The 27,377-nt window shown below is 41.0% G+C and overlaps 1 protein-coding gene across 34 annotated transcripts in view; it reads left to right on the top strand.

Moving 5' to 3' along the window:
- LOC132127777 (receptor-type tyrosine-protein phosphatase delta-like) overlaps nt 1-27,377 on the top strand; it is a 394,068-nt gene that overhangs the window by 304,009 nt on the left and 62,682 nt on the right. For 5 of the 34 annotated variants that reach the window (XM_059540005.1, XM_059539902.1, XM_059539980.1 and 2 more), the window contains 10 exons: nt 7,619-7,827; nt 11,363-11,480; nt 13,130-13,141; nt 15,595-15,864; nt 16,926-17,507; nt 18,100-18,245; nt 18,378-18,522; nt 19,921-20,226; nt 21,113-21,306; nt 26,934-26,960. In XM_059540005.1, coding sequence (XP_059395988.1) covers nt 7,619-7,827; nt 11,363-11,480; nt 13,130-13,141; nt 15,595-15,864; nt 16,926-17,507; nt 18,100-18,245; nt 18,378-18,522; nt 19,921-20,226; nt 21,113-21,306; nt 26,934-26,960 — 2,009 coding nt within the window. Of the gene's footprint in view, nt 1-7,618; nt 7,828-8,673; nt 8,683-9,232; nt 9,251-11,362; nt 11,481-13,129; nt 13,142-15,594; nt 15,865-16,925; nt 17,508-18,099; nt 18,246-18,377; nt 18,523-19,920; nt 20,227-21,112; nt 21,307-26,933; nt 26,961-27,377 lie in introns of all 34 variants that reach the window. The other 29 variants (XM_059540146.1, XM_059539912.1, XM_059539996.1 and 26 more) reach the window with 16 other exon arrangements.

The raw sequence follows: 27,377 nt of genomic DNA, 5'->3' as shown, positions 1-27,377 counted from the left end.
TGTGATGGACCTTCTGACTCTCAAATCCCGGATCAATGCAGTGTAAGCGCGTCTCTGGGGTTCAGCCGCAATCCAGGACGAATCCAGCAACATTGACTGCCGTCACAGTCCAGCAGAGGAAACACTCCTCTGCCCTTTTGTGGCTGAAAACACCAGCACAAACTTATCTTAAGCGAAGTGAAGCAAACACAAGCCCACCCTAACCCGCTTTGGCCCTTCGCTTTTCAAAAAAGCACCAAAGGAAGCGGAAAATACGGCTGGGATGGCAGTCATACTCGAAGGGTTTCCTGCTATTTGTCTCTGTTGGTAATCTGTGCTTTGTGGCGGGAGGGATGACCACAGCACAATGCATCTTTACACCAGCTGACCTGTGACAGCGGCTCTAAGGAGATTGCACTCGCTCAAAACGTCCAACAAATATATCTTATTATGGCCTGCAGGGATTTTCCACAGTGAATAACCTCATCCAGGCAAAAACATCTGCCTACGACACTAAAGGAATGAGAGCGAGGCAAAGCTGAATCTAATATGTGCATCAGTCGCTCTGTGACGCTGATCGATTCCCAACCCGAAGCTATTAACTGGCCACAGCTCTGTGTGTTTTTGAGCATGGTGAATAACACAGCGGCCAGCAGAAGAATGCCTGGTATCTCACTCACAGCGTTTCTCACAGATAAGCAAAATAATCAATTACACCACGCTTCCTTTTAACTTCCAGTTGCAGTGAATGGCCTCCTCTGGCTTCGCTCATTGTCAGTTAAACAAACCCTGCTAACTTCAGCGGGTAAACAATAACTAATCACGCTGGAGCGTTCGCCTGTCCGCAGAGACTCAATTAGCTGTACTTAATTAGTGCGTCCTCTGCTGTAGCCGCTGCGATTAGACGGGCGCGTTAGGAAGCGTTTGTGGCAAATGACAGAGAAGTGCAGCCATTTTGGAAAGGACAGCTACAGTTATGCGGTGGAAATATACAGTGGGCCTGGAAAGTGCTTATTGTTAAGTAAGTCTATAAAATTTTACTTTTTTCTAAACAAAATGTAAATATAAGATGGAAAAACCGAACTTAAGAAGCCAGACTGAAATAAAACAAACTTAAGTTGAAGTATTACAATGATTGTAACGGAAATCAAATAAATAAATAAGTAAATACAAAGAAAACTGACATTATAAAATATAAATCACATAAAAATATAAATATAATAATGACATTATGAAATTATTAGAAATATTACCTTGGTCATTGAAAAAAAAGGTTGAAGTTTAAGTGCTACAATTACTAAAATCTAAATAAAGATGAATTAATAAATGAAAGCTATATTGCCTTGGCAGCTAACTTAAAATAATACAGTTATACAGTTACAAATAATAAAACAAATAATAAAATAAGTTGAAGTATTAAAATTACTAAAACTGAAGTAAAATACAAAATAAAAAACTCAAAATATAATAAAAATATCAAAACTGCATAACAATAATACTAAAACTTTCAAATTTAATCTGAAAATAGAAAAATGAAAGCCAATTCAAAATATTGCTATTGAAATAAATATTTAAATAAATAAATAAATACATACATACCTACTTATATAACTGCAAGAACGATTACTGTAGGTTAAAGTAATAAAATTACTAAAAACAAATATGAAATTAAAAAAATAAAAAGCTAAACAGAAATGACAAAAGCTCATAAGTAAATTACTAAAATTAATACTAATGATAATGTTATAGCATATAAATAGTAGTAAAATAACACACTGAGACAATTAAGACAATTAATAGTGCATTAGCATAATGTACCAGAGGCATTATTTTAAAGATTTAAATATGTCTGAATGCATGAGATGAAGTGCAGTCTAACACTTTCTGAAGTCACATGGTGCCATTCCCCCATCAGCAGCGTATTAGGCAGTACATCCATCGCTTGCTCGATGACCTGAGCATCATTAATGTGTGTAAATGGTCACCGGGGGGTTTTCTTTCGCCCCGCGGCGGCTGGTGACTCTCTTCACGGGGCTACTGCTCCATTATTCTGCATCCAGTGATGTGAGGAAGGGAGATATACTGTACTCTAGTGTATAATGAGAGTTCAGGTGAGCACTTGGGATCCGTTTTGCCCTTGATGTTAAAGATGTTGTATGTGAGTTTGAAAAAAATGATCTCATGCACTTCCAACTTTTAATCGTATCACTGATTCTTGCCTTCATAACTCCAAAATTCCTCTTGCCCTCACCTTCTGAATCGACCTACACTGCTGTTTTCCTCTTCGGTCTCCTGGCTGTTATTTATTCGTCCTCCAGCAGTATAACCTCACCGTGGCCACGAGCAGAAGTGCTAACATAGCATATGGCAAACGCAGCTCAATTAATTTATGCTTTGAAATGTTTTCGTCAATAACCTTTCTCCTCTAAATGCTTACAGTGATGTGGAGAGCACAAATTAAATAACAATTAACTGTGGTTATTTGCTCGCCGTTAGCTTGAGGACGCATCTCTGCCTCTGCTGTGGAGTTTTTCAACAGTTAATCAGAGAACTGTCAGAGTGAAGTTCTGTTTAATTCGTGAGGTGATTTATAAATGTAATGCTTATTAATTGTGTGTGTGTGTGTTTCTTTTTTTCTGTCATGTTATCAGTAAAGACAATGCTTTTGTAAATAGCAAATGTGGTGTTAAATATCAATTCCTAAGTGTCAAAATGTGCATTTTGCAATAAAAATGCATCAACAGTATAACAGAAGAGAGATTTGGGATGATTTGAAGTATAAAAGAATCCCAAATGAATCCCAGACATGCTACTGAATGAGTTTACTTCATTGCAAAGCCGCGATCTTGTAGATTTTGTCAAAAGGATGACAATGCTAATAATTTTAATTGTTAAAAAATCAGCAAGGCATTCAAAAAATACATTTTATGTGTTTAAAACTAGCTAGCTTTCATGCTGAATGACTTTTCTTTTATATTGTAGTTTATTCTACAAGTTTAACGTGTCCCACGGCAGAAAACAGTGTTTGATTTGTGCCTCTTATGCGTTGAAAGAAAGGCACACCAAAGTGCAGTGTATTCATGGAAATTGCTGTTAAAACAATGCCAGACTCCAGAAAGAGAGGACTAGGGACCAATGTATTTGGCTGAACTTGTCGAGTTCTTGCCGCTTTGGTGGAAGGAGAATTCAAGGTTCTGTATTGTACAATAGAGACCAAAGATCGATTCCTCTCAGGAGAGAAAATGTATAGTCTCACAGGCATATTTTGATTACCAACAATACATATGGCCTGAAAGGCATTGATTTTCAAGCAGCATGGATTGTCACGTTCAATAATTATTAGCAGCATTGCCTCAGTTCCCCTAAGGTTGACTGCAGGCACTTGGCTTTAAGGCAGGTGAAATTTGGCTCGTTTTAAAAAGCTTGATTCACACGTCGAACTTGGCATTGCTTTAAAGACTTAAACACACCCACAGCCAATACACAATTAGAGTTGTGCTGAGTTTTGGATAAGTGTCTCAAATGTTATTCGTTGGCCTTTCCATAAACCTTGCAAAGAAATTAGCAGAGTTTATTTTGAATCTGGTCATTTCTGCAGTGAGACATTCTGTATTGAACACAGATGAATAAAATAAAACAGTAAGCCAAAAATTTTACATTTTAAATTAAATGTTCTCTGCTGGTGGAATGACCTCCCCAACTCAATCCCAGCAGCTGAGTTCTTAGTCATCTTCAGGAATCAGCTTAAAACACATATCTTCCATCTTTATTTGACCCTTTAACTTTAGCACTCACTATTCTAATTCTATTCTATACCCTTGCTATGTGTACTGCGTTAAGCTGAGACTTGTTATAGCACTTGTATATTATTGTTCTTTTGTTGATTTTGATTGCTTCCATTGTCCTCATTTGTAAGTCGCTTTGAATAAAAGCATCTGCTAAATGACTAAATGTAAATGTAAGTCAACAGTCACATTAAATCATTTAGGGCATTCATTCATTTTACGAAAGAGGAAAAACATAAGCCATTTATCATAAAGGAGCCGTAGCTATTAGCTGTCCTGAAAGAGCGAATTTCAAAAGTAACCCAGAAATGGAAATATAAAAATAAACCAGAAAAGGTAGGCCGAGATAGTCCACTACCCATATTTCAGCAAAAGTTGTGTACCTTTTAGAATTGATGTAATGCACATTGAGAAGACTAGCGGGCCTAGTACTGAACTTTGGGGCACTTCAGTGCTTTGTCAATCACACCCTCTCTTTAATCTTGCAGATAATAAGTAGTTGTTGTGCATGGGGGTTAAATGGGTGGCATACATGATGCACAGAAGTACAGAAGTGAGGTAAATTGCTAAAACTTATTAAGCAGAATCTAATTGTAAAAAATCTTTCTGTAGATTTTGTTGTAATTAGTTGTTACCTGCGTGTTTAGGAAAACAGACTGACATGTAACTTTAGCTGTCAAGTACCTTCTAACGGACAATGCCTACACACCACAGAAGAGCTAAACTTAGACCCTCATCCACTGTTATGTAGCTCACAGCCTGTGAAGGTCACAAGAGGATTTAGAGTAGAATGTTTGCACAAAGATATGAAAATTTGTAAACCTCAGGCAATTTTGAACATCACAGATCAGCTGTGCTGCTGCTTTTGTTTTGTTTCAAATGGATGAATCGTGAAACATACAAGGAGCATGTCCAGGTCATCTTTACCCCCGCAAAATAAAAATGTATTTTGCATGAAGCTGGGTTTTTTGGGGGGCTTTTTTTTTTGGCACTGTGACATTTTTTTTCATTACAATTTAGCCCCCTATTGTACTGAGATCATTTCTATTCACTGAGGTTTTTAAATTATGAATTAATCAGAAATGCAGACCTGGGCACCTGGTTGGCATAAATTAAGGAACTCTTTAAATCTTTGCTGAATCACAGCACTCTCAAAACAAAACAAAACAAAAAAAAAACCTTGTAATGATTTCCGAGACAACGTGGAGCATTAAAATTTCTTTATGAGCAACAGGAAATCCACCATTACAGCAGATGCCTCCTTCTGAGGCGCTGAAGTGGTATAATCACTCTTCAGTCACTATTTAGACAGGGATATTATTCCGTTGTCTATCATACATTCATTCAATTCCTTCACTGTTTTCTGGAAATGCGAAAATGGCCCTTGGAACTGTCAAGATGCAAGCTGGAACTGTATAGTGGCACAGCAGCTATCATAGAGGCTTGTTTGCCCTATTCTGAAGTAAATCAACACTATTTCATTGCACTTGTAATCAGATTTTACACAGTGATCCAAAAGCCTGGTAAAATGCTGTGAAGGCAGTTGTAACAGTGAAAGAGATGTCATGTGATATATCTGTGTAAGCTGTATTTTTGTTTTTGTATACCTGAACTGAGGTTCATGGAAAGAGAATCCCAGGACAGGTTTGTGTAGTTCAGTGCTAATCACAGTGTGTGTGTGTGTGTGTGTGTGTGTGTGTGTGTGTGCTTGTTATGTTCCCTAGAGGCTTGACAATTTCATGTTTGTTTTAAATTGCTTGTGTTTGCTGTAGGTTCACAAAAACACACACATATACACACAAGAGTTGGTTTACCTTCAGAACATGTTGGTCAAACTTGAGTTCCATCAGACTGCTAGGTATTTGTTTATTTATATCTAAGCTTTGTTCTGTGTTGAACGTGTGGATATTGAAATTCACCAATGAGTAAATTAGTGAAGTAGAACAATGGGTAAATTAGGGCTGCAACTAACGATTATTTTGATAATTTATTAATCTGTCGATTATTTTTACGATTAATCGATTAATCGGTTTATGTACTTATATTTTAGTTTTGCCCATTTTTCCCCACGTTTATTATTAATAAAGGGTATTTATCATTCAGCATAGATTTTTTAAGAGATTTTAACCATTTTGCACTGTCATATCCTCATCAAAAATATACCTGGAGTTGTTTTATTGTGTTAGTAATCCTTTGTCGAACTCTTCTGCAATCAAAACACTGACCCAAACTCTAGCAAATTTCACAAGGAGATTTCAAATAATGTTTTCACCATGGCAGTCCTTAGAGCTCCTAAAGTAGTTTAACATCCCGAACAAAGCTTATTAAGGAATCTTTAAGATCATATTTTCACGAAGAATAAGGATAAAACAGAATAAAATTGCAGTACATTGCATTTTATAATTTACTGGGAAACAGCTTTATAGCTTATGCTGTGAAATTGTAAACAATCCTTCGAAAAAAGTGCCAATGGCATGAAACCTGAATGGAACTCACATTTCTTGTCACATGACCTGCGGTGCGCTTGCGGCTCTCTGAAAAGTTGAAATGTTTTTAACTCGATACGGTGCGGACGCGCCTGGAAAAATGGGCGCGTCGCGACCGCGTCGCTTCCATTATGAGCGCCTACATTGCAAATAACGAACTTGAGCGTGCAAAAGACGCGATATGTGAACGACCCCTTAAACAGTTCAATAGTGCAGAGTTTATAGGTTTCTCTTCTTTTTTGAAGGCTCAAAGTAAAGTACTCCCACATCCCGCTGAATGCGGCTGAATGATGCAGAGATGCTGTTCGGGAAGCACGTGACATAAAACGAGGCCAGCTATTGGCTATTCGCTACTTCTCCTGCTGTACTGGTTGAGTAAAACCTCTGGTGGCTCATTACTGCCACACTTTGGTCACCGCAGATTTGAAATATTTACGAAATGAGCCGCTTACGGCAAATTAAAGTTATTTAGCAACTAATCGATGACTAAATTAGTTGACAACTATTTTAATAATCGATTTTAATCAATTAAATCGATTAGTTGTTTCAGCTCTAGGGTAAATAATGAATGTGAATGTATCCACACAAAACAAATCACCACCAGTATATCTGAAAGAGATTATATAGTGGATAGTGGGTCTGGGGCTAAATAATTCTAAAATTATTATTTCAGACACAATTCTTTATTATGCTTACTTTGCGCTCATATGTTCTATTAGAGTAGATCACATCTGGGTTGAGCTGCTCACCTTTATGTCTAGCATTCATGGTATTGTAAGAGTAATTTATACTTTAACACTTTTACCAAATGTATTGTGATGTCTAAGAGGTGAAGAGAATGTCATTTATTTTTTCCAAATGAATTTTGAAAAAATGATTTTTTTTCTTTATATATAGCTACAGTATAAACCAGACCAGCCTAATTTAGAATACACTTCCGTAACCCTTTTACTTGCAAACCCATTCTGTCATGATTTACCGACTACATTTTTTCTGTTTGATGTGAGTGCTTATTGAAAAATGACAAGGTCACACAGACATAAATAAACTGCATGTGGAAGTTGGATGGTTAAAGGTTTAACACCTGCCTTCAGCATGAAGTAATCAAGCATTGAAAATGACTGAATTCTGATTATTGTCAATGTTACTCAAATGCTTACAGATAAAAAGTCAAAGTCAAAGTCAAAAAAAGTCAAAAAAGTAATGAGGACAAAAGGTGTGTGTGTGTGTGTGTGTGTTTGTTTGTGTGTGTGTGTGTGTGTGTGTGTGTGTCTTTCTTCCCCCGAGTTCCTCATGCAGGTTCCAGCAGTAGCTTCGGTGAAAGTGTGTGTGTGTGTGTGTAATGGTGCTGGTGTTCCTGTGTTTCAGAGGACCAGCTGCCCCCAGGTTTCCCCACCATAGATATGGGCCCCCAGCTCAAGGTGGTTGAGCGCACCCGTACCGCTACCATGCTCTGTGCCGCTAGCGGTAACCCCGACCCAGACATTTCCTGGTTCAAAGACTTCCTCCCAGTCAACACCAGTAACAACAATGGCCGCATCAAACAGCTCCGATCAGGTAATTTTTCCTCTGTGACGCTAGAAGAAAAGCAGCAACAAGAGCCGCTATTGTCCTTCTTTCCATTTGAGTTTCTGTTCTTTCTCATGGAGCCTTTTCTTTGGATTTCTGTAGGAAATGGCATCTACGTCGTCTGCGTCCCCTCTGTGTGTGATGTGTCTTGTGTTCCTGTCTGTTTAATTTATTACCCATGATTCACTGCTATGACTGCATTTTTGGACAGCTTAAATTGGGCTTTGTTTTGTTTCCATTTTAACACTTAGTCGCAAAAAGCAGCCGAACCATGCATAATAAATAACTGTCGTTCTCCATGTCCTTATTGTACTTCCTCCAATGCGCATTGAGTAAGATCTGGCTTCATTCAGAGCTCTCGAAAGAATCATCAAAGTTGTTTTGTTTCTTTCTTTCATATCATGACACAGCACACGACCCGGACAACCTCGATTATGCCTGAAAATGAGCAAAAGAAAAAAAAAGAGCGTCCTTTTGTGTGTGTGTTTGTGTGACCCTCGTTGTGTGTTTGTGCCTCAAACCGATGAAATTCAGGACTGAACACGTTGGTGATTCTTTGCATCGGGCGGTCTCTCTATAAGTAGTGCAAAACCCCCATTTCGTTTCGCTACATGTAAACTGACCATGTCGGTTGAATTGCTCTGATGTGTTTTCCGGCCCTCGATGCTAGGATATGTCTTCCCAGAGTTCTCCGCTCTGCCCTTGTCCTGTTTTCTTCCGTTGTCTGAATTCTCTCTTGATTTTCACCCTGTATAATAGAGTGTCAGATTTAAGTGTGTCAACCAGAGCAAACGTAAGGAATATAATCATATTTTCTATGCTGTCTTTCTTCTCTCTGTTTTGTAAATCTCCAGAGTCCTTTGGTAAGTTTGTAGATCTGAGCACACATGCCTCCCACTAATGTCTCCACCATGTTTCTCAAACTACTGTTAAAATGCATGGCATGCATTTTACTAACGATATTGATAGGCCAGCAGAACACACTGTAGCTGACTAGCAGTAAAGCACACGCTCAGGGCCACACTGGCAGGACCGACACTGACACTGTCACTCCATCTGTGTCTCTAAAGCTCACAGCTCAAAGACTCTCCACTGTCCCCCAGTCAATCAGTCCTCAGCTCTCCCCGCTAGATCACGGCCTCGGCCACAGGTCTCAGAATAGCCCCTTGTGCTTCATCCACTGTACCAGTTGCTCTTTGACCTCCTAAAGTGACCAATGCTCAATCCTGTGCTTTTCTCCACTAGAGCCAATGGCTGTCTTTTCTGAATCTCTCTTTCCTGTTGTAGCCTAATACACTCTGTAAGAAAGCAAAGCAAAGCTAATTTGATTCTTCTTCCAAAGCGGCCAGCCTCTCTTCTCGCACTAACGATTCTTCTTTCTTAATCTTATTTGCATTCATATAATCCACCCAGGTGGTACGCCAATAAGAGGTAAGAGTGCTCAACTCAAGTTCACAGAATGAACAACTGACTTCATTCTTCCTGTCCCACATGTGTCTGCATCCATCAAACGCCCTCCGGCATCTTCCCATCATCCTCCTCTTCCTCGACCTCGCTCCATCCCATTCTTTTCATCTCTCACCTTTTTCGCCTCAGCGCATTTTGGTTCTTTGGTTTGGTTTTGGTTTCAGTTCAAGAAAGCCTCTTGTATTTTGGTTGTTTTAGTTTTTTTCTTCCGAGCCGATATGCTTACTGCAGCCCAAAGAAGCATATCCTGTACGTGTTTTTTTTTTCATTGTTTTTGTTATCTTATCTTTTGGCCATAGCAGATCATGTGTCCCTTTTTCGTCCAACTAAAACAGCCAAACATTTTTCCCCCCTTAGCTGTGTTCTTGTTCAGCTGCACATGAGCCCAGATGTTGGAGACACGCCGGAGACCTCTCTGCCACATTTTTTTTACCAAAAGCATCTTTCTGTCTTTACAAACTTCTTTTTTATTCGCTCTTCCATTTGCTTTCCTTTACCTGTCCCCTTCTCAAAAGGAGCTAAAAAAGCCCAAACAACCACTTTTTTGATAAAGTTTCTGCGGTGCTTTTTTCCTTCCACCACCTATTTTTTCCTTTTCTTGGGTTGAAGGGTTTTCCTTTTTGACGTTTTTATTTTTTCCATTCTTCAGGGTTGGGGAAAAGCTAACGGTGGGTCTGGCAGACGAAACCGAGGTGGCCCTTTTGTGTCGTTTTTTTTTTTTTTTTGTTGTTGTTGAAACCTTTTTCCCTGGGTCATGTGACACCACACTGCTGATCCCATTGGTGGATTTTTATGGGTGTCATTTGTAGCGTAAAGCTATGGCAGTGATTGGTTGCTTTCTTGGCAGCACAAGCCATTTTGAATTTTGACCTCTAATACAATTGCATTTTGTTTTTCAGCTAAGGGTTGTCAAAAGGTTGTAAGTTGTGCCGACACACATTTCTTGTTCTTTGAAAAGATTTACATGTGCTGGAGGTTTATGTACTGGTAACAATAATTCCCCCAACAGATTTTTTCTTCTTCCATTTTTACGATTTGAGCAGCACATTTTTCCCAAAAATGCTGCGATTTTTACCGACTTCCACGATCTGAAGTCCTTGATCAGTCAATTTGAATTGAACTCCAAATTTTATGATCCCAAATTTTTTTAAACATTTTCCTCCCCCTTTTATGCTGCTTTTGTATACTGTAAACCTTTTTTTATTTAAGCCATATGCTGCTGTATTGCAGTTTTCACTCATTCCCATAATGAACAGTCCTGTGAGATGTGTAATAATATTGCAGGGCTACTACCCCTCCATCACCTTTTGTAGACCTCTCAATTAATAATCGATCAGTATTATTATTGATTATAATCACAACTGTTTTTCTAAACAGTAAAGCTCAAACGATTTTGAACCACCCCGTATGATTAAGTGCCTTTAGAAACCCTGCAACATGTATCCTGTACTGTATGTTTTCCTCTCCATTGATGTGGTTGTAAAATATCTGAGATAATTAATGCTGCAAAGTCTCTTTTCTTTTGGTTTCTTTCTGTGTGCCCTCTTGAATGTCTACTGCAGTGCTCATCGCGCTCTTCTCTAGGCTGGCGCAAGATAGTCAGCATGGCGAGATACAAACTCACAACACACTTCGATTTAGGCACCTCAAAATGACTCAGCTCCTGACAAAATCATAATATGCATTGCGGATCCACTGTGAAATCTATCTTTAGTTCCGAAATTGCTTTCCCATATTGCATCGGGCCTAGAGAATGAAACACTGCATTAGACATTTTAAGGGGAAACATTTCTACCCCCAGCTTCCAGGAGCTTAGCTTGCATAAACTGGTTAAGTCTATACCGAGCTCTCCAAAGCAAGGCATGTCTGCAGATGTCACCTCTCAGAGTTAAGCGTCAGTATAGCAGCCGGCCTTTAGCCCGAGCCATTTTGTGGCATTCACCCTTACGGAGATCTAAACAGAACAGATAATGCCATTCATGGAGAGAAATAGGCCAAGCATGTGGTTTAGGGGAAGTTGTTTAATGGCTTGTGTTATTATTGTAATTATCTTTCTCTGCTCATGTTCTCTCCCACTGTGTAGGAGCGCTGCAAATAGAACAAAGTGAGGAATCGGACCAAGGGAAGTACGAATGTGTCGCGACCAACAACGATGGCACGCGCTATTCGGCACCAGCCAACCTGTATGTCAGAGGTAGGAACAGCTCACGGCGGTAAACAAAGCCGACAGAAGAATATGTAAAAACGCACACTTTTGAAACAAACTGAGCCGAATAGCGATTAACTCTTGTTGTTGGGGTCCCTCTGGTTGTGTGAGCATTTTTGGGCATGACATAATGCTGCAGCCTTGATTTTCTGCCTGTCTGGTGTTTAATTTCAACTTTTTTACGTTTTTTATTTTTTCACTTGAATGCTTTTTTGTATGTAATTGACTGACTCAAAAAATAACAAGAATGACAGATTGAGCTTAACCTCTTTACTTTCTACAACCAATGCCTCAGTGCTCTTTTTTTTAATTTTATTTTTTATTTTTATTGCCAGACATGGAATAAAACAATGTTACTTTATTTTGGAGCTTTATTTTGAAGAAAAAAGAAAAAAAAAAAGAAACCAACATATATTTGGGTCATTATAATCTTATTTTAAATTCAGTCCAATATTTGATCTGAAATGTAGTTAAAGCCTGTAACGAAATAAATATGGATTATTCTTCAATTAAATGAAGTCTTCTGTACGCTAGGATGATTAAATAAAGTTTTTGTTTACAAATGTTGCACAATAGTTTTAATGGTAAAATTATCATAGCCTGAAATTAATTATGTCAGGAAGCTGCAATAGAATTACTCAATACTGCTGTTGTGTTTTTGGGTTTATATGTAGTTATCCGGGAAAATAGAAGTGACGTTTTGAAATATTCATTTTGAGATTATTACGTAATGATTGGAGAATAACGTCATATGTAATTACATAATTGGTCACTAGTTGAAATCCATTTTGAGTGTAAAAAAAAAAAAACCTTAAATAACTTACCCAACATATTTGAATAAATATTTAATTAACTTTTTTTTCAAGCAGTCAGAAGGTCCTCTAACTGAAGAATCACCCCATTGTATAAATAAAAAATGTTCTTTGATATTGACTTATGATTGAACATCTGTATAATCTGTCACATTAAAGTCAACATGAAACTGTGTTCGCTGCCCTTTTGACTAGGATAGTGTGACAGATTTCATATTGAAACAAGAGAAAAGGTCATGATTTTCTTGATTTCAACCATAAGGAAATGATTGGATGGAACATTTAAAAAACACCTGCTCACTATAGGTCATCAGACATGAAGCACACCATCAAGTATCCAGTATTAGTAAGAAAACAGTGCTTATGTTTTCATGTTGACTTTAAGCCCAAATGTATCATAAACTGTTGCCAAAATATGTTCCATTTTATAAACCTTGATGGCCTGATGTCCAGCGCTGCTCAAACAAACATGTTACGGCTTTGAAAAGTGTCCAAGTATTCATGCCCAGGTCCCAGTCATGTGGTTTACATGAAGAACCAATGTATTTCTCAAATACTGCATAATCAAAACTCCAGAAGAAAGTCAGTCCAGACCACATTAACTGCTGATGGCATGTAAAGCTTATAACTGGACCTGTGTCATATTGTTTAATGGGCAGTGCGATAAAAGGCCTATAAAATGCAGCCCACTTTTCTTTTCCTAGACATTCTGTCTCTAGCAGCAATTCTCTGGGTTGAATGTGGCCTGTTTTACTCTCTCTGTATTTTCCCTTGTTTTTCTCCTCATTTTATTTTGTTTCCGCATCAATTCCCTACATCCCTCAGAGCTGCGAGAAGGTTGGTGTGTTTTTTCTTTCTAACCATCTTCAAACTCAGAAAACAAGTGATACAGATGCTAGTTACAATTCCCAAGAGTAGGAAACAAATAATTGTAGCTGCATTTGCGTGTGTACTATTAAATTCTGCTTTTGGTTCCTTATGATCTATGTTTTGGTCAGTTTTTTTTCTTTTCCCTTTTGTTGTGGTCTGAACGAATGCTCTCCTGCTCTCCGCTGTACTGCTTGACCAAAAAGTGGTGCATGTCAGTCAAAAACGCAGTTCGTCTCGGGTTTGCATGGTGGATTGGTCATGCTGAAGTTGTCTGTCTTCCCCCACATGTCAGTGGTCCTGCTTCCTTACTTTGACCGACACGTGCTTTCCTAACACCTAGAAACGAGCTTCCATTCGCTGACCTTCACCACGGTATGAACTGTGATGAGACATGCTCCATAGCTCTGTGAGATCAGATATGCTCTTTCCTTTCCACCTAACAGGTTGCTAATAAAGGACAACTGATGCATGTTAAGCGTTGTTCTAAAGTCTTGACAAATGGAACGGTATTCAGATGAAAGGGAAAACATCATATCTCCTGGAACAGCATTTCAATTGAAAATTAATTGCGATAGGACTGAAAATCTGTTTGTGATAATTATAGATTTAATCTCCAGGGATGCGCAACATTCCGGTCCAATCCATGCCACACGTCATTAAAAATTCGCTTTCCTTCTGACATTTCTGTTGGTTAAAGACTTAAAGAAATTTTAACTCCTCGTTAAACATTGGTTTACGTTCATCCTACTGTTATTTTAATTACAAGTAATATAATAAAGATCCTAGCCAAGAACTGTCCATGTCAACAGGAGGAGATGTGATGAATAGGAGCAGGTAAATTGGATTTAACCCCGACCCCAGTGCAGGATTCCTCAAATCTTACCCTGCAGAAGATAAACCCTTGTTAAACTCACCTTGAAGTAACTCTGAAGACTTTAATTAGCTTGGTCCCATGTCGTATTAGGGTTAAAGTCAAATTCTGAAGATCAGTGGCCCCTCCTTAGTGGAATGTAACGTCCTAATCATAGACATCTAGTTCAGCATTTCCCAACCCTGTTCCTGGTTGCACATCAACATTACACATTTTGCAGATCTCCCTTTCCTGGTTCTCTGAAGAGAACTGAATCTCTTGAATATGTATACTGTCTGTGTGCCTCCAGGAACATTGGGAAACACTGATCTAGTTTACTGGTGCTAAGTGTCTTAAAACTCTACAAATATTTGTTATGATGAACCTCTCAAACTTTGTCAAATCCAATGATTCGTCATCCTCAGATGGGCTCATTGTGGCAGGACTGATGTAAACTGCTGCACACTGACTCCCAGAAGCTGTGTAAAGCCGGCAGAGCCTGTCGCTTTGAGAAAGCTCCTGCCACTGCTGTGTGCATTGTACAACAGCCACTGCCATCTGAGACTGACAGTATGTAAGCAGTAACACTGACATCGGTTCAGTTATTTTGGACTCTTGAATTTTCTCCCACCCTTCTGCTGTCCCGTTAACCCTCTTCCTATGAGCTGGGAAATAGTATCTCTCTCTCTCTCTCTCTCTCTCTCTCTCTCTCTCTCTCTCCCTATATATATATATATATATATATATATATATATATATATATATCTGTCTTGAAGACTCCTGATTTTAAGTGCCCTGTTGATTTCCTGTTATCTGACTCTACTAGTCCTTCCCTCCTCCTCTTCTCTCCTCTTATTCCCCATTTCTCTCTAATTCCCAAAGTGTCCCTCTGGAATGAGCAGTTTGCTTGTTTGCATGACAGATTCAGGAATGCCCCTCCCCCCACACCTCCATTTGCATTGAGGGTTTATCTTTTATTTATCTAATAATTTGCTGCATTTGTTCATTTTCATTTTCACTCAGTTTCAGGTTCAGCCATCCATCGCCATCAACCATGTTTATTCAAGGTTTCACAACTGTTTCCGTTACACATGTGTCCACTTTTTGAATGGCAGCTGCAGACAGTCACAACTAGTCTCTACCCGTTGTTAGTTAGCGGCGGCCCTGCCGTGGGGCTCGTTGCCATCTGTGTGATGTGGCAATGTGATTCGGCACATTCCTTCACATCAACTGGAAGAGAAAGCAGCATCGAAGTTGTACAAACACACACAACTCCAGCATGCTGTGGCCCTCCAGTTCCCCCTTGTGCTAATGTTCGTTTGTCACGCGTGGGTCACCTGTGCATGGCGTCTGTTTCAATGTCCCAGTCTTAAGGGGGTGAAGCGGAATGTTTGTGTGCAGTACATGTGCAGTAGTTTCCTGTTGGATCCTGCTATATCTCAACCCTTTGATACAGTGTAGCAGTGAAATCCACCAGATCTCAATTAGTGCCTCACCTGTTAAATGTTCCCGAATGTTCCTTAAGCCTATATGTGGACGGAAAGTTACCGGTGCATTTGTTCTCTTGCAGTGAGACGGGTTCCACCCCGGTTCTCCATTCCCCCGACAGACAGTGAGATCATGCCCGGTGGCAGCGTTAACATCACCTGTGTGGCCGTCGGATCACCAATGCCCTACGTCAAATGGATGTTGGGGTCAGAGGATTTGACCCCTGAAGATGACATGCCCATCGGGCGAAACGTGCTGGAACTCACTGACGTCCGGCAGTCGGCCAATTACACGTGTGTCGCCATGTCAACCCTGGGCGTTATAGAGGCGGTCGCACAGATTACGGTCAAAGGTAAAGAATCCACGAGACGACTCTATACTTAACATTCCAACTGGCACCAATCTCCTGTTATTTGATCTGTCTTATCACATTCTGCAGATGAATCCACAAACTCCTACTGTTGGCACACTTGTTTGCTTAAACAGGCCGACACATTTACAGCTGTTCATATCCACACACACACACACACAATGCCTTTGTCTGCTTCAGACATAACAAAATCACATTAGTCATAATACGCCCCAAGAGACAGCACACAAAGACTAAACATTATCTGTCCTATCGCCAGCCTCACCTAATGCGCTCTGAATTAAAGCAATACATTACAGCCCGTGGAATATTTAAGACATGTTCTAAACAAACTACAGAGTCTCTCTTTCCTCTGGGGTAACTTGGTTTTCTCCTTATCACGGAGGTACTTTCAAGCCTCTGAGCTGTATTACATTAGCGGCAAACAGCACTGTAACCCACGTCTACTGTCCCTATGTTGGCAGAGCAAGCTCACACTTTAAGCTTCGGCTAGTATCCCAAGGGAAGGGCACATGGTTCTTGAATGATAATGGCATAACCATATGACACCGTGTAGCTTACCAATACAATAGCTCATACAACAAAGACATTTCCTCTAAACCCGGTGAAGAACCATTTCACCCCTGTTTGTTAGTGTTCAAATATAAAAAAAATGTTATGTCCTTTGAGAGTGAGGGAAAAATTCACTAAACCAATACATGCATGGGTGCCATTTTTCAGAGCAACAACTTGCATCTTCACTAACCATTTGCAAATCCAGGTGCTAAAATGCTACTGTTGCAAATAAATTAGGCTTGTTATAGAATGCACCTCAGGGATTGACATTAATGCTTGTCTGGGTCAAGTAGGCGAATTCTTGGCTTTAACTGATATGGATATTTCCTTTATCAAATCAGGAACTAAAACGAACACCATTCAATTTTAGTGATTTCCCCCCACAATCATTAATATTGCTCCAGTTATCGTAAGTAACTAATTACAGTGGATTTTCCATTTTCCAAATAATTGAAATTCACTGATGAGCTGCTTTATTGTTGCTCCAGCTTTACCAAAGCCACCAGGTGTTCCCCAGGTGACGGAACGCACAGCAACAAGCATCACGCTCACATGGGATTCTGGGAATCCCGAACCGGTTTCTTATTACATCATCCAGCACAAGCCCAAAAACTCTGAGGACTCTTTTAAAGAGATTGATGGAGTCGCCACCACTCGATACAGCGTAGGTGGGCTAAGCCCTTACTCTGACTACCAGTTCAGAGTAGTCGCAGTGAATAACATTGGACACGGGCCTCCCAGCGAAGCCATCGAAGCCAAAACAGCGGAGCAAGCACCAAGTACCGCCCCACGGCAAGTCCGGGGGCGCATGCTAAGTGCCACGACCGCCATCATCCACTGGGATGAACCCGAGGAGGCAAATGGGCAGATTACAGGCTACAGGGTTTACTACACCACCGATCCCAGCCAGCATGTCAACCAATGGGAGAAACAGATTGTAAGGACTTCCAACTTCCTCACCATTCCGGGCCTGACGCCAAATAAGACTTACTACATCAAGGTCCTGGCCTTTACCTCTGTAGGAGATGGACCGCTTTCATCTGATTTGCAGATCATAGCCAAAACTGGAGGTGGGTGTTGGGAATGACAGGAATAACAGCTCTTTTTTCCTCTTTTCTGTTATCTTATATATATATATATATATATATATATATATATATATATATATATATATATATAAGATACAATATTTGTCTCAGACTAGGTCATAAGGTCGTGAATAATTTTGTTATACTGTGGTTATTTTTGCTGGATGTTCAGCATAAACATGTTTCATGTGGCGATGTCTATTTTGGTTTAAGACCCTGAATGAATTACTTAATTTGATGTATTTTCTGTTTTAATTTGTAACTTGGTGGACACAAAGCAAGAGATCAGATGATTTTTGGTAAAAGCAATTCATGAGTTTAAAACTAAAGACTCATAGCTCTGATTGGATGGGCTTTATTTATACACATAGCCAATATGAACAGTTGAGTCACAATTGAATCAGTTTTGGGACAGTCCATGCCACTACCACTATTGTACAATGAATCTCTGGTTACTCCAGGAGAACTAAGTTTGTTCACTAATGTATTCTCACAATACAAACATGAAGAGAAATGTCTGCAATGTAAATTACTATTTGTATAATTTCTATGATTTGTTATAATATTTTTATAGTGCCCTCTCAACCAACGGACTTCAAAGGCGAAGCCAAATCTGAGACGAGCATCTTGCTGTCGTGGAACCCCCCGACTCAGACGGGCCAGGACAATCAAATCGTCGGATACGAGCTGCTCTATAAGAAAGGAGATGACAAAGAGGAGGTCCGAACACGAACAGTCGTTGGCAAAGGCTTTCACTCGTGCCACAATTGATGTGATAGTCATTGCTCAGATTGACTGTACAAACTATTTTCTGGGGTTTTAACCTTTGTTTTTTTCTTGACCCTTCCTCAGAAACGAGTAAGTTTTGAGCCCACCACAACCTATTTACTGAAAGACCTGAAGCCGTTCACTACCTACACGTTTCAGCTGGCCGCTCGCAGCAAACATGGCATCGGCGCATACACCAACGTGATCTCAGCCGAAACACCTCAGACACGTAAGTCCCTTTCTGTCTTTACTGTCTTTCCTCAATACAGCGGTTCAAGAACAGGCACATCACATAATAAAACAGAAATCCTCAATTTCTTAACCATTTTTGCTAAAATAATCCTGAATTTGTTAGCGCAGTGGTTTATACTGATATATTTTTGAGAGATGGAGGCATTTCTGTTTTATGCCTTGAGGGCACTGTTAGCGCACATCTTGTTTGAATGAAAGTCAATTTGTGGAATATGTAGTCAAATGACAAGGTCACTTTGTTCGAATTTGGCATCATGTATTAGCCAAATAAGAGATGAGACTGAATTATTCATCTGTTTGGCTGCAGTCATTTAGCTTATGGGTGCCTTGTTTTTTGACTTTGGCTATTGTATACCACACTGCATTTGAAAGATTTACCAAATTTGGAGAGGTTCCATTTGGAGCCTTGTTGAAAGCTCAAATGCAATGATACGTAGCTAGAAAAGAGAATTGCATTCCCAAAAGACCTCATATTTATTCTCCATTCGTTCAAGTTGAACTGTAACCAAACCTTTTGATCAACTCCTTCATTAATCTTGCCTAATTTGATGAATAATTAATGCTGACAAGCTTGACTGTGCTTCACTTCGTACTCACAATTTGAGACAATCTGAATAAATCTGAGGTCCTCTGAGTACATGCCAGGTAAGTATCTTGGAGGGCTGTTTTTGCGGTAGAGTGTTTGCATGTCCGAGTCTAGAAACGTCAGTCAGGAACTCTCGGACCATCCAGGCTTTTACCTCAAACCAACAGGCCTCGGAAAGGTTGGTGAGCAATGCATTTCCTGTTTTTACAGAGCTGACACATCAACCTTTGAAATTTTGGATTGATGGTAACTGCTTGGAGGAAACAGGGCCCAATTTAAAACCCGGCTCGTTGAGATATTTCAGAGTGCTGTTAAAGTATAATGAGAGCAGTTGAAATTTGAGCCCTGATTTTGGGATATTAGGGAAAAAAATTATACGTAGAGTTACGAAGGTAGGTTCTTTAGTTTTAGGGTCTGCACCTGTCCCACCCTGCACAATTTGTGAATTTGTTTTATCTTTTCTACCTCCTTACAAGATATATGTGACACTTTATTTACCCATTTTGTTCTTATTTTTAAGCTTCATTAAATTAATGTTCATTTCATCATTTTTGTTTTAATAAATGTAGTCCCTGTTATTCATTCTCATTTGATGTCATTTTATGTTCCCTTTGTGTTTTGTTTTTGTTTGTCCATCAACATCATCTCCACCTCCACCACAAAAACAAAAAAAATCCTCTTACCTCAACCCCCGTGAACCTCACCTGGATCCAACCCAAACTACAAAACTGATTAAATCCGATAAATTACTATTATGCTCCTCCCACAATCCTCTAATCCTCCAATCAGAGCCCTCAGCTTCACCCCAGGAAGTCAAGTGCACTAGTCCAAATTCTACCAGCATTCTGGTAAGTTGGAAACCACCCCCGGTGGAGCTCCAAAATGGACTCATGACGAAATACACCATCCAGTACGCAGCGACCGAAGGCGACGATAACTTTTTGCATCAAGTCTTGGACATACCGCCAGAAAAGTACCATTATCTGTTGGAAAACTTGGAGAAATGGACAGAATACCGTGTGACTGTGAGCGCCCACACTGAAGCGGGAGAAGGCCCGGAGAGTTTACCTCAGCTAATCCGTACGGAGGAGGATGGTATGTCTTACTCACACCCCACTGTGACCCTATGCTAATATCTACCCTTAAAACACGCCCCACGCCAGACTTCTGCCCAAGGCACCCTAACACCACTCTCACCTCTCGCTCCCTTTATTAACACTAATTCTACTAACCAGGATTTTTTGTGACCTTTCACCAAACCAACATCCCCTTCCTCTCTGTGACAAATTTTTGGAGAATTTTCGAGAAAATTTTTCAGACTTTTTACTTTACAGACTTTCATGGCAATTTCATGGCACATTCTTCTGACAACTTTAAACTTCCAACAATCCCAAATGTCTTGCAGTTTTTTCCCCATTTTCTTATTAAGATAAATGAAATGGCTTTTTAATGGAGTGAAACTCATTTTCATACATGAAAAAAGATGACTAAATTGACAGTGAATCTTCAGAAATGGGGCTTTTTTCTCAAACGTCCCACACCAATGATATTTTTTCTAAAATGTTTCCATTTGTTTTTCTTTTTGTCTTCACTCTATCATAGCCAAACTCCTTTAGAGTGCTTCAAATATCTGAAACACTCCTCTTGGATTATTTTTTCTTGTTTTTATTCCATATTTTGACTCCACTAAAACCATTTTTTTTTTTTTCAGAAAAAAATTAGGTCAGCTGTGTGACCTGTTTTGGGGGATTGTTTTTTGTTTTTTCTCTCTCTCTCTCCTTTTTTTTTTTTTTTTATTTTTTTTTTTGACTTCCCATTGTTGAGATATTAGTGTTATCCAGTACTTGTTAATGACATAATCCCATTTTGTAGATTTTTTTTCTGCTTCACCGCTTTCTCAGGGGAGACGTCTCATCCAGTCGGATGGGAGGTGTCATCTTTAAGCTTGACCTTTCTGTCTTCTATCCCATAATTCTCTCAGTGCCCAGTGGTCCTCCTCGTAAAGTCGAGGTGGAGGCTGTCAACTCCACATCTATTAAAGTCCTTTGGCGGTCGCCGGTGCCGAGCAGGCAGCACGGCCAGATCCGTGGGTACCAGGTGCACTATGTCAGGATGGTTAATGGGGAACCCGTTGGGCACCCTGTCATCAAGGACATGCTGATCGATGACGCACAGGTAGGCACCCACCTGCACAGCTGCACCACTTCTCAAGTCAATCTTTACAGGCTTTAATTAGTTATGTGGTCATGACACAGTTCATATAACCAGCTGCCAACTCTTTTGATTGCTTGTGTGTCTGTCACAAGAGAACATGACTGCAGGAACACAAATGTGAACTTTAGGAATATTTTGCAAACTAGTGAGCTGCCCACATAATTACCAGAAAGTAGACTATATTTTTCAATCACAGAATGCATTTCAGAACATGATTAGATAGGAGTAAAAATAATAATAATAGTAATAATGATAATGCAGGTTTAAACCAGGTTAGAGCAAGTTAATTATTTATTTATTTATTTATTTTTTTTAATTGCAGTGATGCCAATTATAAATATGCTGTATATATATACATACATATACTATATATATATATATATATATATTATTTATTTTTTGTGGCTGCTTATTTGACTATTGTGTTGTTAGCAAGGCAGCTCACTATATATTATAAAAATAAAATTATATAAAAATATAACTATTATAAAATCAATTCAATGTTAATATTTTAATGATATTATAATAATAAGTACATCCCTTATTACATAAAATATGTATATATGTTTCATTTTAGTTATTAGTTGATTTAAATTGTGCATATTTGATAATACAACAAAGAACATCTCAGGTTATGCATGTAACCATTGTTCCTCAAAGGGAACGAGATGCTGCATCGGAGGACATTGTGGGAACATCCTTCAGCATGATCGGCTCTGAATCATGTGTGTAGTCAGTCCAATGGATGGGCTACATCACAGGCGGGGTGATATAGTGACCAGGAAATCGGCATCACCATCTAGGAGTGAAGCAAGTGACTTGTTCCGTCGAGGAACCATGGTTACATGAGTAACCTGAGATGTGTCTCTTAAGGAACTCTGCGTTGAAGAATGCTTTGCGAACGAGTATGCCCATGCCGCCAGACTTTCAAATCTCTGCCTAGTGTGGAAGCCTGCACAGCTAGGGCTAGAGAACAGATGAGCCAGGAGTGGCTCGCATATCTAGGCCATAGAACCTGACAAATGTTAGGGTCTTAGACCATCCCACAGTGTATCAGATGTCCTGCATCGTGGTACCTGCAAAAAAGACCTTGGAGGCCGCCAAAATTCTAGTAAATGAGCCATGACCCCTATAGATGAAGGGAGGTCAGAGGACTCATAAGCGATAGGAATGGCATCTACTTACTACCGACTGAGGTAGACCTGTAGCAGGTAGACCTCTTTTAGGGGGACCATAGAACATGAGCAGTTGGGCCGCCCTTCTCCACAGGGCAGTTCTTTAGACCTATGCGCATGTATGCACATGCAGTTAAGCTTCTGCTGTTCTGGCTCCCTGAAGGGAGGACGGCCGAAGGACTGGAGTACGAGGAGCATATCCCGCTCAAGGGTACAGGAACGCTTTGGCCAGACCGGGCACAAAGTCGAGATTGGAAGGAGGCCACTGAGAGGGCCTGCAGATCCCCAACTCTCTTGAGAGAAGATATCGCCAGAAGAAAGGTACTCTTGATAGTGAGGTGGCAATTAGAGATATCCTCAATAGGCTCGAAGGGAGGCCTACAGAGAGCTTCTAGCACCACAGCAAGGTCCCACGTGAGGACACGAGATCGTACTGGAGGCCTCAGAGCAATGTGGAGGAAACATGTTACTAGGGGGTGTCTGCCCACTGACTGACCACTTAGAGGGACATGGTAGGCCACAGTGGCCGCCACATAGACCTTTAGGGTTGAGTGGGTCAACCGTGTGGAGAATTGGCCTGCAGGAACTCTAGCACTGTACCAACCAGGCAGTTAAATGGGTCGAGCTGGCAGTCTCCACACCAAGAAGTGAAAAGAGGAGATCTCTCCTAACAGTAATCTCCCATGGAGAGTTGTTTAGGAGGTAAATCAGATCCGGGAACCATACTCGGACCGGCCAGAACAGGGCTACTAGCAGAAGACGAACCCCATCCTGGTGCACTACCTCCAGAACTCCTGGGAGCAGAGTGATCAGCCTCTGCCACGTCTGTACCATTGAATCCAGCTGGATGAGTCAGAGAGAACCAGAGGGGACATTGCAAAGTCTTTCAAGTAGCAAACAGGTCCAAAAATTCACCATAACTGTCGGCAGCCATATCACCCTGGAGCCCAAGACCGGTTTCCCACTGAAGCTAAGCAGGGTTGAGCCTGGTCAGTACCTGGATAGGAGACATCCTGAGAAAACTAGGTTGCTGCTGGAAGAGGTGCTAGTGAGGCCAGCAGGGGGAGCTCACCCTGTGGTCTGTGTGGGTCCTAGTGCCCCAGTGTAGTGAAGGGGACACTATACTGTCAACAAGCACCGTCCTTCGGATGAGACGTTAAACCGAGGTCCTGACTCTCTGTGGTCAGTAAAAATCCCAGGATGTCTTTCGAAAAGAGTAGAGGTGTGACCTCGGCATCCTGGCTAAATTCGCACATTGGCCTCGGACCATCATGGCCTCCTAACAATCCCCATATCCACTGATAGGCTTCATCACTCTGTCTCCTCTCCACCAGTAAGCTGGTGTGTGGTGGGCGTTCTGACGCACTATGGCTGCCGTCGCATCATCCAGGTGGATGTTGCACACTGGTGGTGGATGAGGAGATACCCCCTGACAATGTAAGCGCTTTGAGTGCCTAGAAAAGCGCTATATAAATGTAATGAATTATTATTATTATTATTATAACGGCTTCACCACCTCTGTGAGAAGCCTCCATTCCCCGGGGCCTCGGCCCCTGCCTCGACAGCATGTCTGCTCCCATATTGAGATGCCCAGGAATGTGTACTGGTGTCAGCGAGAGGAGTTTGCCTTTGGACCACACAAGGATCTGGTACGCTAGTTTGTACAAGCAGCGTTAGTGCAGACCTCCTTGGTCGTTGATATAAGTGACCACTGCTGTGTTGTCGGTGCGCACCAACACATGGTGACCTTTTAGGTCTGGGAAAAAAGTGTTTTAGTGCACGGTCAGCATCTCCAGGCAGTTTAAATGCCATGTCAGATGGCGACCACTCCACAGACCGTGGGCAGGGTGGCCACCCATGACCGCATCCCAAACCAGTTACGCGGTGACAAGGAGCACCCACCACAGGGCCCTGAGACAAGAACCAAGGTTTCCTCCTCCTCTGGGAGAACCCCTTGGTCTTTAGCCAACACTCTAGGGTCTCATGTACAGCAGGCCAAGAGGTATCATGTTGGACGCAGCTGCCATCAGACCCAGGAGTTTCTGAAACTGCTTGACAGTGACTCTCTGACTCTCATGACTACAGTGAGGATCGAATCTATCCGAGCAGGGGACATACTTGTCTGTATCGTGGTCGAATAAGTGGTCCTCTTTAATGGAGAAAGCACACTTTTCTTGGCGTTTAGTCTTAACCCCAGCTCTTTCATGTGGATGAGACATCATCTCGATGTCGAACAACTCTCAGCTCTGATTGAGCTAAAATCAACCAATCATCGATATAGTTCAGTATGTGGATTCCCCTGAGTCGCAATGGTCGCAACGCAGAGGTAGCAAGCCTCTACGTTCCCGGATGGTGACTGAGAGTGGCACTCGCGGGAGACTGCTGTCCCCAATAACTACTGCAGGATTAGCAGAACGATCTCCTGAGGATACTGAGGCGAAACGAACACCGTATTATGCGGTCTAACACGCTTCATCCCTGAAGGGCCTGTCCTTATCAGTCCTAGGCCAGTGACATCAGGACTTCTTGGCCGAGGACCTCTAAGTCTTAAGTATGGTCCACAGATCTGGCTTAGCCTTTAAGACCCCTGACCCTGTTTTTGAGCCTCCCTGTATGAGGAGCTGATATTCGGAGGAGGCTGCTCCAGCCCGGCAGCCTCCAGATCTAGAGAACAGCGAGGCAGGAACCGCTGGAACACCACCACCTGACAGAGTTGATGGCATCGCCGAACAGGCCAGAAGGGACAAGCAGGGCATCCATGAGGCAGACCCTGTCTTTCGCTTTCATATCTGACAGGTTCAGTTACAAATGCCTCTCCTCTGCCACCATGGCTGCAATAGACCTGCCGTTGGCATTGGTGGTTTCATTAGTGGCTCTTAGAGACAAGTCAGTGGTCCTCCTGAGCTCTGTAATATCCTGAGATTTTAACTCCTCACCATCATCCAGCTCTTTAAGCAGGTCGGCTTGGTACGTCGTAAAACCACCATGGTGTGCAGACACATACCAGCCTGACCCACTGCCGAGTACACCTTGCCCACTAGCACTGAAGTTGGTACGTAGCAGCTTGGAGGACAATGCCGGACCGTTTAAAGATGACGCAGTGTCAGAAGACAGATAGCTTGTAGGCGACTGCTCTATCCAGGGCATAGTCTTATAACTACGCTCACTCATTCCCGCCACATTTCCATAATAGTCAGAAGTAGGGATAAAGAGGCGAGTCGAGAAAGGTCTTCCCCACGACCTCGAAACCTCTGGGAAATAAGGCAGATTCTGTCATGGAGTTGGTGGCTTAGTACGCAGAAACTGCTTGTCCAGTTCACTCTTTTGTGGTTCAGCCATTTTATGTGCGGTTCAATTGATGTTTAACTTGGCCATGTCATGAGTTACCAACTCCAAAAGCTCCTCATACTGGGGCGGTTCCTTATCGACCACATCAACCTCATTGGTCACTGGATTCATCTGCGATCCATCTTGAGAGCTGACTCAGCTTGTTCTGTTCCCAGGCAGGCAATGTCCAAACTGTGTGTATCCCCACCTGTAATATAACGTGAGCAGGGAGCAACACACAGCCTGACATGCTGCCTGCCCTTGCTTAAATGCTTAGTCTTATCTTGTGTTGTTGACATTTTTGACAAACAACACTAAATAAGAGTCTCAAACAAATATCAGACTGACACACACAAAGAGCACTTGCTAAATGACGAAAAGCTGATGCCGGTTTCACCGCATGTGCTTTTAATCTTCCTGGTCGCTACGTCACCATGACACATCGCCCATCCATTGGACTGATTACACATTCACATGGTTCAGAGCCAGTCACACTGAAAGATGTTCCCAAAGTGTCCTCCGACGCAGCTCGAGTTCCTGAATAGGAAACATAAGTTTCACAATGAAGAAGACAGCTAAAATAAAATAATGGATTTTTACTAATGTATTAAAATAACACAGCTACTCATCGTCAAAGCTCTTATTTGCACATACTGTAAGTTCACGAGGGACACAAATAGGTAATTTTTCACTAATAACGGTTAGAAAGAAGGCAGTAAGTGTATAATATGCATGGGTGCATTTAAATTTTTATTTCATATCCATATGGCTGTGAGGTTACTGTGCCATAAATTACAGAAAGTACGTAGACCTGTTTTCTGCTTCATTATACGTGCCTTTATGTTAGACAATGGACAGCGTGACGAGATTGGCCCGGCGTGGAATGCAGAGACACTGACACACTATTTGAATCCTCCAGAATTATGAATCATTCATCATCCCAGCATCTGCTCGTTCACTGAAACAAGAAGAGACGCACATATTCTGACACTCTCCCATGTCTTCACCAGCAAAGTGCATTTGAACTTCTTTTCTTGTTTGTCGGTTTGTTTGTTTCTCCTGCTGCTTCTCTGGTCTGGGCTTCAGTGGGAGTATGATGATTCAGCCGAACATGTGAGTACATTGCAGGGTTCTACAGCTTTGCACTTCATTCCATTTCATGCGGCATCATCCAACATAAACAAGTCAAGTCAAGTCAATTTATTTATAGAGCACAACATTAACACAACCATTGTTGATCCAAAGTGCTTTACAATAAAAGGTTACCTAAAAAGCAACAGAGATCAAAAATTAAAGGAGAAAGAGGTAAAATATGTATATAAAAAACACACCAAATACATAGAATCACTCAAAAGCAAGGGTGTAAAAATGAGTCTTTAAGTTTGATTTAAAAACACAGCACAATGAAGAGGCCCTGATAGTAAAGGATAAACTGTTCCAGAGTTTAGGGGCAGCAACAGCTAAAGCTCTGTCACCTTTGGATTTACAACGAGAACGATGGACAGATAAAAGAAGCTAGTTACAAGACCT

The sequence above is a fragment of the Carassius carassius genome, chromosome 3 (assembly GCF_963082965.1).
Source record: "Carassius carassius chromosome 3, fCarCar2.1, whole genome shotgun sequence".
NCBI classification, from domain to species: Eukaryota; Metazoa; Chordata; class Actinopteri; order Cypriniformes; family Cyprinidae; genus Carassius; species Carassius carassius.
Note: the sequence above shows the minus strand (reverse complement) of the source record. Positions and strands in the feature narration are given on the sequence as shown.